Below are 12,337 nucleotides of genomic sequence, written 5' to 3'. Positions count from 1 at the left end.
AAATAATTTCTTTTTAAAAAATGAGTTAAGGGTCTTCTGATTCTTGGCCAAAAAAAAAAGCCTGCTCCTATATTAAAAATTTATGTTCACTACTGTTTAAGAATCTACAAAATCATGCTGTGACATATGATTATTAATATAGACTTACACTTCCAAGAGTACTCAACCACAGTTTTTATGAAGATGAATAAATGTAGCATTTCCTGCACTTCAGTGTTATTCAAAAATTAGCCATCAACGATTGAGTGAACCAATCTGCAGCAAATATAGATCAAATTGAAAATTCAAGTGTAATAAAACTCCAGAAAGATCCCACTAGGGCAAAATATTTGTAAATCAAATTTCACGCATGTTGTTGAGCCCAAATATTTTGCTTTTGAAAACACTATTGTATATTAATATCCTGATCAGAAGTGTTATTCCCCAATGCTACTAGGTCTATACAGCACAATCTTACTTAGTTGTTTTTGAAATTTTGTGTGATTTGAATAAGTAAATGTCTCTTTTACTTATAGTAGTTCTCTAGCCTTGTGTATCACTTTCTTTAGAAAAATATCTTATTAGGTATCTAGGTTAAGACAGTGTCAAAATAATAATATTAAAAACATTTGACATTTGAAGAATTAAGCTGAATTGCATAGAGTATCAAATGAAGAAGAAAATACTTTATCTAAATACCCATGAAATCATTAATAAAATATTGTGGATGGATAGAAAACCATAGTTTCTAATTTTTATTTCAAGATCCATTAACTATATAATGATATACTTCCTACCTATAGTAATGTGAGTAATGTGATTTTATAGATTGCATGTAATGAATCAAATGGCAATAACAGCTATTTACATATTCTTGAGCTAGCCTATGTTTAAATAAATATTTTCTACACTGTTTTGAAGTCATTCACATAGGTTAATTTGTAAAGGAAGCAGTCTTGAATCAGGGTATGATTAGGAAATATAATATCTACCTATCTAAATGCTGACGTTTGTTTCATTTTAAAATTTTTATATAGTGTATCCCTAATTATAGCTACAAAGATTGAACAGTGTACTCATCAAACAAAGACTATCATTCTATGGGACAGAATAGAGCCAGCAAGTTGACTTCTGTGAATTATGCAAACAGAAGAGTAGAGAACAACTAGGGCCTAGTAAGCAAGCCCTATTCAGAAGGAAAATGGGAGTGGGGAAAAAGACTCTGCTGAGATAATTATTAAAGTTGGGAGGACACATTCCCATGGTGCATCTCAAGGAGAACTAGTTTGTTTTGGCTTGCCTCCTCAAGCAGAAATTTAAGTGTGAATTTAAACATGGCATGCTGAGTTTGAGGAGCAGCTTTTTCCCTCTTTGCTGAAGAGTAGCAGTGGGTAGAGGGCGACATGTCATTGATTTTGAAGCTCTGATACACTTTTTATACCCTTATGGTGAATAGTAAGTAATTTAACGCTGTTTACAATAGAAACTTTATGAATAACATTAATAAATAGAATGTTTGCACTGCTGCTTCTCTAACTTGACAGCATGTTGCCACCTGCCCATTAATACCTTTGATTAACACAAAACTAAAGTCCTTATTAAGGAATAGAGATAGCATATTTATTCTCAAAGGAAACATTTGTACACTTGTAAACTTATTGTACATATGTCAGATTTCTAAATTAATATATGTAAGGTTCATAGCGTTTTGGAGATTTGAAAGATGTCATATTGATGAAATATTTCTAGAAAGTACTGTGTTTCATAATACTTGGCAAAATAAAATTTAATAGAGTTATTAGAAAATGGTCAGTTCAAAGTAGATAACTCTGGATAATAAGAATAGCAAAGCCACTCCTAGAAACTCATGCCTATACTATAGGTGTGATACACTCAATTTATAGACCATGTGACATCTAAATTTCCCACTGATGATCTATACAATGTAATAAAAATGGTAGTTAATGAGTTTCTGGAATCCATGAATAAAAAATCATGATACAGCTTTTGGAATGACAGAGTCAAAATCGAAATGACTTTTGTGAAAGGTAAAAGGCAAATAAAATGTTTTTCTGTAAAGATATGTGAGAAAAATCAAACGTTTAACATAAGATAGGAGATGAAAAAAAGAAGGGGAGAGGAAGGAAAAATATACCTACTGTATGGAGTATTCAATGTGTGTCAAGCTGAAAGGATTTTACACACATAATTTCTAATCCTCATAACAGCACTACAAGGTCAGTGTGATACTCCTTTTATTTTTTTATAGAGTAGTAAAGAGTGACTCAGAGGAAGTTAATTCATCCGGGAAAGGACAAGCTTCCACCTCTGTTGGGTCTGAACGCAGGTATATTTGAGAATTTAGTTGATTGTGCTCTCATAAGAATTCAACTCTTTCTCCTCAGTAAGCATAATTTGGCGAATAAACCAATATTAATGTAAAAATAGTGAAACAGTTTGTCCACTAACTTTAGACCAGTCAGAGTTTTAATTGTATGGAGTTCTTAGTTCTAATCTCAACAAGTCAGAAAAATATGGAAAGATACATAAAGGATTCAGAAGAATATTCAAAAAACAATGAGAGAGATGATAAAGGATTATTGAAGAGAAATTTAAATCATAGGAACTGTGTTGCCTCTATAAGATCCGAGTTCACATAATGTTCTTTCATAATAGCAGTAAACTCCAGTGCTTTAATTCCAAAATACGTGATATTCCACACAGGACTTCTACAGACCTTTGTCTTAGGGAAGATATGGGCTTGTACAAGATAGAGTAAGAAGAAAGCTCTCCAGTACTTGAAGCCTAGATACACCCGAGAAATTGCTTAGCAGCTCACAACACTGTGGTCCATGTGGACAGCAATGGAGAAAATTCTTTGAGTGCTGTTGGCATGTTACTCTGTCTCTAATGGAAGCAAATTATATACTTTCTAAAGTGACAGTATCACTCTAGTAATGTGCAGATAAAGTGTTCCAGTGAAATCTAATAGCTCGTACTTGCCAGAATCATTATTAAAATAATTGCTTCCTCCTACTTTTTTTTTCCTTTTTTGGGAAAAGTGCTACTTCATGTGGCAGTCAGTTTTTAAAAACAAGGTAACAAACTATAGCAGGACACAGAAACTACAAAGGCAGTGCTTCCCTCTCTTTAATAATTCTAACGTATGCCTGCTAAAATAACACTGTGTCCTGGAAAGCAGCCTTTTAATAGAACGTTTGTGGATAATTGAACTCCTGCTCATTGTTCAAAAGGTCATAAGGTTCCAGTGAGCCCTTTTTCTTTTGGTAAATTATTCAGTTTGAGTATTTATTGGCCTGTCAAAAGGAAAGTATTGTATGAACTGTCTTTGTTGCTCTTCAGTGTTTCCTAATTTGATTGTGTTCCTTTCTGTGCATAACGCCAGCAGAAAATTTCCATTTCTTCTTCTCAAATTCCAGTATATCTTTGCTGTTTGCTATATAGATCAGCCTCATAGATCAAATAGACATAAATTAATTCAATGGAAAAGAATTATAATACTGATTGAATGCAGAGTTTTTGTTTGATTTGTGTTCCAAGCCTGATCAGATCATTGTTTTTATTAATATTATTTCAGAGCATTCCTTAAAAGGAATCTACAATAGAAAGAACGGGGCAAATTTTAAGGGAATTGCTAGTATTAGGTTATCTATAGTCATCTATACTACAATAAAAGCAGTATTCCACATCCTTGATCTTACAAACTTAGTGCCTGCACGATATCTACACACTTTACTGTAGTCGATAGATCAATTAACCCCAGTTCTGAACAAAATTTGGGGCAAATTGGGTAGTTCCAGTGCTTGTACTGTCCATACTTGTTGGCCCTTCTGTATTATTTTCTGTATCCAAAGCTGGCTGAAGGAGAATTACTTAGGTCAAGATAAAGGGGGTCATAAGAAAACAAAGAGTAGCTGAATTTCAGAAAATATATCCCATATACTGCTCTCATTTTCTTCTGACCACTGCGATCCTTACACAAAACACCTACGATTTTTGCTTGCTTTCAGATGACATGGGATAGTCTCTTCTGAATGCTCTTGTTTTTCTAAGTGAAAAGCTCTCTCTTCCTATGGACAGAAATTGATCACATTGGGTATGCCTGGACTGGATGTCACGTTAGTTCTTCATTTAACTTTTACAACAGTCATATGGGTTAACCTTCTTACAGATGAAGAAGCAAAGATACACAGAATTAGTTCACTTTCCAAAGATACCATTTCTCATAGATGACGGGGCTGTGATTTTAACCCAGATTTGAATGACACCAAGGTTCAGACTAATTTATTTCCATGCCACATGAAGGAAGGGTTGTTTTAAGACTTAGTGAAACTGGGTAGGAAGCATTAGGTTCTAAAGAGTCAATCAAGACATGAGATACCACTGATTCAATTCATCTAGTAGGTATTGACTCCTGTGATAGCACAAAGCTCACCAAATGCCAACTCCTAATTCCAGTTCCCTTACCCTTGTTCATTATTCAAGTCCACTCTTTCCCCTGCCCTCCGATTTAGTCTTCTGTTTCTTTGTCTAATGGCTTCTAACTTGGCTGAGTTCCTGACTTCATTCCCTCTTTTCTTCTCAGGTTCTATGTTCTTGAGCCCTTGGCTGCCTGGATTCCTCTTTGCTACTTAGCTACAATAGTCACAAACAGCTGTATACTCCCAACGAAGTATTCATATACTTCCTTGGCATTTCAAGTGCTGGAGTTGACCCATTAAGGCCTAATACTCATTAATCAGAAAACTTCTGCCTGGACTCAGCCAAGTCTAAGTTGCTGAAATTGCAAATATAATCTGCAATGTGTTTCCAAATCTATGGTTGGCAACATTTTACTCTAAAACCCTCAAAACGGCCGGGTGCGGTGGCTCACGCCTGTAATCCCAACACTTTGGGAGGCCAAGGCAGGTGGATCACGAGGTCAGGAGATCGAGACCATCCTGGCTAACACGGTGAAACTCCGTCTCTACTAAAAATACAAAAAATTAGCCAGGCGAGGTGGTGGGCGCCTGTAGTCCCAGCTACGCGGGAGGCTGAGGCAGGAGAATAGCGTGAACCCCGGGGGATGGAGCCTGCAGTGAGCCGAGATCACGCCACTGCACTCCAGCCTGGGTGAAAGAGCGAGACTCCTTCTCAAAAAAAAAACAAAAAAAAAACCTCAAAACACATGTTGTAGGTATTCTAGTTAATCTGGAAACCAGCCCTACATGGTATAAAATTATATGTTTAACAGTTGTCATTTTTTCCCTGGCCTATCCTCCTCTTACTGGATTCCCATCTCTTCTCCCTTGGTACTTCTAAATTGTGAACCTATGCAGTGGAATATCCTTTGGGCTTTCTGATTCTGACTTGGTTTACTAACCTTCACCTATTTTCCCGAGATCCCTGGCTTTGAATAAGCAATGGAATTCTAATTTCTGCTGAGTCTAAACTCCCTTTTTATTCTGGCTATCTATCGCTACAAAGTACTTCAAAAATTAGAATATTAAAAGCAACCATTTTTATTTTTTTCTTGTGATTTTGTACATTGGGAATCTGGGGAGAGTTTGGTTTTGATTCTACTGTTTTGCCAGACATTGTCTGACATCCCTCGTTAGCTTTCAGCTAGTAGATGGGCTGTCTGGAGGGTCTAGGATAGCCTCACTGAGAGTCTGTTCCTTTTGCAGCTTTGGCTGCAAGGCAGAGATCAGCCAGGACTGGTGATCATGCCCTCGCTAGCAAGAGGTTCTCAGTGTATTTGAACTTCTAAAGTGGAGAATCACAGCTCCTAGAGAGAATGTTCCCAAGAGATATGAAGCAAAAGCTGCCTGTTTCTCATATCCTGGGCCCTGAAACTGCATTTCAGTGTCATTTCTGCTGGTGTCTATTGGTCAGAGCGGCATAATCTCACTCAGATTCAAGAGGAAGGGACATATATCCAATTTCTTAATGGGATGAGTATCACAACTTCTATGGCTATATTTATTCTGCCTTACTTCCTATTTCCTGTGTCTGTTTTCCTCCCAATCTTGGTCTATGTGTTTCTACTCTAGGCCTGAAATCTAGACTCAGTTTATAGTAATTGATAAAATCCCTTAGTTCTAGTTTAATTGTATTCATTCATTTATTAATGAACCTTTTAAGAACAGATTTCGTGGTTGGTTATTACTGTACAAAGCAGTACAAAAAAGTAATTTTCAAAATATGGATTTTGTTGCCTGGCTTTTAATCCTGCATCCTCCATTTGTAAATTGCAAAATCTTGAGCAACTTACTTGTGCCTCAATTTCCTCTTTTGTAAAATGCAGATTATAATGTCTATATTATGTGGATATTGTAAACATCAAGTGGGATAATGTATACAAAATACTAAGCATAGTGTCTTGTACACAAAAGCAGTCTAGTAAAATAGAATAGTGGCTATGATTAGTAGCTGACATGGTTTGGATGTGTCCCCACCCAAATCTCATCTTCAGTGGTAGTTCCCATAATCCCCATATGTCGTGGGATGGACCTGGTGGAAAGTAATTGAATCATGGGGGTGGTTTCCCCCATGCTATTCTCATGATAGTGAGTAAGTTCTCAGGAGATCTGATGGTTTTATAAGGGGCTTCCCCCTTCGCTCTGCTCTCATTCTTTTTCTTGCCACCTTGTGAAGAAGGATGTGTTTGCATCCCCTTCTGCCATGATTCTTAAATTTCCCAAGAGGCCTCCTCAGCCAGGCTGAACTCTGAGTCAACTAAACTTTCCTTTATAAATTACCCAGTCTCAGGTATGTCCTTATAGCAGCATGAGAATGGACTGATACAATAGCTATCACTATCACTTACTATGTGAACCTGAATTAGCCACTTAATATCTCTGGACCTCCTCTTTTATATATAGCTTCATATTCTGTATAATTTAAAAAACTGGATTGTTTTTTCTTATAGTTATGGTTTATAACAGTGAAAGGATGCAAATTAAAATCAGGAAAGGAAAAAGACACATGAGGAGGAGTTCAAGAGAAAGTAGGCAGAAGTTTCCAGGTATATCTTCTCAGTGGAGTAAAAGAGGGACACATCATTAAGATAAACTAATCTGGTCATATTGGCATAGTATGGCCCAAGGCCTGAGGCTCACAGAAACATTCATATCAGGTAGAATATTCCAAGGGTTCAGAGATTATCTCCCAGGAGTGTGAAAAGAGGTATTTCCTTAAATGTGCAGGTTTTGAGTAACTCAAGCCTGCTGAATTTATTCTTTCCTTGCCACACACTAATATAAAACGTTAATAAAAGGGAAATTGAGTGCAGGGCATGTGATACATCTGTACATTGTTCTCAAATTTTATGCAAATCTAAAATTGTAATTCTAAATCCAACTGGAGCAATAGGTTATATAAGTTGATAAATATTCAGGCTTAAAGTATTTTAAAACTTTTCTTCATCATTATTTGTTTATAATCAAAAGGGATTGCATTGTAAGGGATATTGTTGTTTGCATTACCCAATACATTGAAAATTTTTATTATCTTTTTGATTGAATTTTTTCTCAGCAACACTTTATAATAGTCAAAAAGTAGAAAAAATCTAAATCTTCAGTAACATATGGATAAATAAAATGGAATGTTATTCAGCCATAAAAAAGAATAAAGTACTGATACATGCTACAGCATGGATGAAACATGGAAACATTAAGCTAAGGGATAGCAGCCAGTCATATAGGACCAATATATTGTATGGCTTAGATGAAATGTCCAGAATAGGCAAATCTAGAGACAAAAAGTGGATTAGTAGTTTCCAGGGGAAATAGGATTGACTGCAAATGGGAATTATAAAAATATTCTAGATTTAGACAGTAGTGATGATTGCATAGTCTTGTGTACATACTAAAATCATTGACTTGTACACTTTTAGAAGGGTGAAACTTTAAAAATTATTTCTGTATATTGCATATGTAAAAATTATTTTTCCATTATAATATAAAATTATATTTCAATTTTTAAAACGTAGCTCTTACAAAATTTCAAGTTAAATTTTCATAACAATATGCTCTGGATTTTGTACCCTAGATGGGAAGACGTATCTATTATTTTTTTAAAAAACGTAATTCTATTCTAGTGTACCCTTTATAAATCTTTAACTTCCTTTCTTATTCCATTCCACACACACTACATTATATTTTATCTTTATAACATATCATAAAGATTAAGAAATTAGGAACTCTTCCTTTTCTCAGATAGTCTAGCTTTGCTGCAGCAGTGAAATTCTTATTATGACTATCATAACTTAGTAGGTATTTTAACATGAGGATAAAACAGATTGAGTAACCCAGTACTATAGACAAGAAATAGAATCCAATTGCTAGATTTCTACACCTCTCTGGTTTACAGCTTGATAAATTATTGCTATTATTAGTCAAGCAATAAATCTCGACCTAATTGAAAACAACATGTTTGAATTTCTCGGTTGCTTTTCTTTGTTTTGCATGATTACAGAATCGTGTGTAACCAGTGATATGATTATAATTACTCAATGTATGCAGGAAATCTGAACATTGTTTAATATAGAAAACATTGAAAATCCCCTTCTTTAATGGAATTTGATAACATATATTGTGTTGTGACAAACATGCTTTATTCCTCTAACAACAAAATTTGGGTTATTTCCCTGAAGTGAAGTACAATATCTATGTATCTTGATTTAGGGATGGTTTCATTTCTAATCAATTATTTGTATCTTAATTTTTGCTGGCATCAAAAGAATCTATTAAAAAACTTTAAAAATTATTTCTGTATATTGCATATGTAAAATAGCCTTAATTGAGCAGCTTATCTTCCACTTGCAAATATGTGAAAATACCAGTATGTAAAAATAAAAAGAATTCTTTATCATTAGAAGAATGTACTTATTATTCTGAATGTCGTATGAGAAATCCTTTTTTGTTTTTAATTGTAGGAATCCAATCCAAGCACCTCTGAACAGCTGCAGCATTCCAATCAAAACATGTTAGCTAGTAATATCACTTACATATAAGCAAAACAATGTTTATCTTTGCTTTCTGAATTCAGAATGTTAGGTTATCTTACTTGTTTAAACTTGTTTGGGAGAAGATATGGAGACTAAGCCTGTACATATATGTACATATGTTCATCTTCTCACAGGCCTCTGAGCTTCTGGTTTTCTTATTTCTTAGAATCTAGGTTCTATTTGTAGAAGTAGGTGCTGTACAGTAAAGAAAAAGGGTTAACCTTTGACTGTTTTGGTATGTTCCAACTACTATTCTTAAATCACAGGCAAATTATCATTTCTGGTTTTAGTCTATCTCAGAAAAATAACACACAGCAAACACCAAGCTCAGTAGGATTTTAAGTAGTCGAATATAACCAAGTAAAACTGCTTTCACCAAATTATGACTTGATAATTGACATGGTGCTGGACTGTAGAAAAGACATGTTGTGTGTTCCTTTGGAAAAAGTTATCTGTGAGTGTTCTGTTGCATGAAAAGATACTAAATAGTTGATCATGTAGTGATTAGTAACACATGGTTAACAGCTAGTAAGAAGCAAGGTAGATTTTACTTTCAACTTTTTATTAATGTTACCTCCTCTACTTAACTCCTTTGAATCACCATCTCTGTTGATCCATTTCTTAGTCTGAAATTCACCAGAATGGCCCATTAAATTTTAGAATATATAAGGGCATAAGTGAACTGCAAAATAAGAGTAGCTTTAACTTAAAGATTAAAGCGGAATGCAGTTTTTCCCCTAGATTTTAATTTTTGCTATATTTTTCCTTAAGGGTTAAAAGACTAAAAATATTGTAACAAGATAAAATAATATGAAAAAAATCCTCGTTCTTCCTCCCCTGCCCTGTTAAATATCATATATTATTGGAAAAACAGTCAGTGTTAACAAGCTTCGGCACCACGTGTGTGGGTGTGCGCGTGTGCATGAGTGCACACACGCACACTGTTACACTAAACTGTATTCGTTATTAGCTAATTCAAGTAAATGGTTACATATCCATAGGTGTCCTGAGTAGCCTGAAACAATCTCCTTACCTCAGGATGGTGATTCTACATAGAAACCCATGGCAGGGGAAGCAGGAAACAACTTTCTTTTAAAGAAGAGAATGTATTAAAATAGTATAAAGCTAAATCAAATGGAACTGTTATGACGAATAGTTTGGGAAGTTAAACAATCTCCTTTTCCTATTTTAGACTTGCATAAGTTCAAAATAATCTTTAAGATATTCACACTAAATTATTACCTATATAGTATCTTTTAATGCAAAAATATACGGTATAATTGAATATAACACTTTTATTGAATGTATGCCTTTCAATCTCTTTTAATAATCTCTTTTAATAAATGCTTACAAGGCTTTTGTTTTATGAGTTTTATTCCTTCTTGAGTTGAGAACACAGTTTCTTACATTTGACCATGAACATTCCATTGAGAGACTGATGATAAATTCACACATAGCCTCCCTTTAACTGACGGACTTAAACTTGATCCATGGATTTGCACCACGAACTTCAAAAGATGAATCACTGCTGTAGATGTGATGGCCTAATTCTTCCAAATGTGGCTCAATATCAGTGGTAGCAAACTGGGAAGCATCATCAATTTCTTTCCTCACCTCAGTCCCAATTTCCTTTAATTCTTCCACAGTGGCGAGCTTGCTGCTTACAATTCTATCTTGGAGAATCATTATAGGATCCCTCTTACTTCTTACTTCCTGAATTTCTTCTCGTGTACGATAACTGACTCCAGGATCACTCATACTGTGTCCATGAAAACGGTAGGTCTGCAGCTCCATCAGTATGGGCCCCTTTCCAGATCTACAGTAGTCGGCTGCAAATTTTGTTGCCTCACGAACACACAGAACATCCATTCCATCGACCTTTAGCCCAGGGATAAAATTGCCCCTCTTGTAGTAATCAGAGCTGGCTGCTGCTCTCTCAGTAGATGTTCCCATTGCATATAGGTTATTCTCACAGATGAAAACACAAGGTAATTTCCATAAAGCTGCCATATTGAAAGCTTCGGCCATCTGCCCCTGATTCGCAGCCCCATCCCCATATAAAGTCAAACAGATCTCATCGTTTCCTTTATATTTACAGGCCAGAGCAATGCCAGCGCCCAGGGGGCCCTGCGCACCGACGATGCCATTGCCCCCGTAGAAGTTCTTGGTATACATATGCATCGATCCTCCTTTTCCTTTAGCACAACCTCCTCTTCTTCCCGTCAGCTCTGCGAGAATGGATCGGACAGAAAGCCCCCGAGTATAGCACACACCATGAGCCCTATATGATGTGATGACGTGGTCCGAGGGGTTTATGCCGGCCTCAAGGCCCACGCAGCAGGCTTCCTGACCATCACACAGGTGACAGAAACCGCGAATGAATTTCTGTTTGTACAGCTGATCTGCCTTCAATTCCATGCGGCGAACAGTCAGCATCATCCTGTAGTATTTAAGCCCCTCCGCCCTAGTGAGCACTGTAGTGACAGGGGGACCCTCTTCCAACAGATAAAGATCACATTGCTTAATTTCAAATGTAGCGTCATTTGAGGAGTTACGGGATGCCACCAGCACTCTGCGAGCTGATTTCTGGGCAACTCGCCTCAACACGCGGGAGATGAAGGCAGCCAGCATATTCTTCATGGAGTGCTGTGGATGGCAGCGGCGTCCCGTCCCGTAACGGCCGCCGGAAGGCCTGGCCTCGGCTCCGCGTCTCCTTCCTGTGCTCCAATGCACGTGGCGCCATCCGGGCACTGCACACGGGGGATAGAGGCAGGTCCTGCACAGCACTGGGACATGGGCCACGCAGTCTGAGCTGACTGATTTGTACAGTGCCTGCCAGCTGTAAAGACTAAAAGTAGTTTCCTTTTCTGGAGGACTTGGGCAAACTACAGGGCATCCTAATTAACCGCCGTCATTGCTGAACCTCAGTAATCTGAGTCTCTTTTCCCTGTTAAACTCTGGAGCAGTGTATCTCAAGCTTTCCCCACAAGCGTATCAAATAGAAGAAAGGAACCAACTCAGTCCCTAAGGCACACGAGAGTTCTGAGAGTTAGTCCAAAGGTATTTCTTCCTACCAATATTTCTTCAATGTCTTGTTTTTGATCTTTAAAATAAGTGTGAATATTTATCCTGCTCCATAATGTGCCATATGTATTTTAAGGTAACAACAAAGCTGTAAATTATTTGTTGCTTAACTTTAAAAACAAAACAGGCACACGCACGTTAACCAAAACCCCTTTTAAAGAAAAGTTAGTACTCTCAAATAATATGCCACATTTATCCTGATGGCGTCTAGCACCTGTGACACTTGAAGTGGGGAGGGAGGATGTATACAAACCTCAGCCTGAG

General features: G+C 36.6%; 1 protein-coding gene across 2 annotated transcripts; it reads right to left on the bottom strand.

Moving 5' to 3' along the window:
• Nucleotides 1-10,300: 10,300 nt before the first annotated feature.
• On the bottom strand, nt 10,301-11,683 carry PDHA2 (pyruvate dehydrogenase E1 alpha 2 subunit). Of its 2 annotated transcripts, XM_012499373.2 has the most exons (2): nt 11,101-11,683; nt 10,346-11,007 (listed from the first exon to the last, which is right to left on the bottom strand). In XM_012499373.2, the coding sequence occupies exons 1-2, from the start codon at nt 11,627-11,629 to the stop codon at nt 10,454-10,456; spliced, it is 1,083 nt and encodes a 360-aa protein (XP_012354827.1). In that variant the 5' UTR covers nt 11,630-11,683; the 3' UTR covers nt 10,346-10,453. The 2 variants fall into 2 exon arrangements, with proteins under 2 accessions (XP_003257567.1, XP_012354827.1); XM_003257519.4 differs by having other exon boundaries at nt 10,301-11,683.
• Between the last annotated feature and the right edge of the window lie 654 nt (nt 11,684-12,337).

The sequence above is a fragment of the Nomascus leucogenys genome, chromosome 9, assembly GCF_006542625.1.
Source record: "Nomascus leucogenys isolate Asia chromosome 9, Asia_NLE_v1, whole genome shotgun sequence".
In the NCBI taxonomy this organism is placed as follows: domain Eukaryota; kingdom Metazoa; phylum Chordata; class Mammalia; order Primates; family Hylobatidae; genus Nomascus; species Nomascus leucogenys.
This window is presented reverse-complemented; position numbering and strand designations above follow the sequence as displayed.

Bases quoted from the DNA above. Each gene is read 5' to 3' on its own strand.
- PDHA2 (XM_003257519.4), bottom strand. From the start codon at position 11,629: ATGAAGAATATGCTGGCTGCCTTCATCTCCCGCGTGTTGAGGCGAGTT.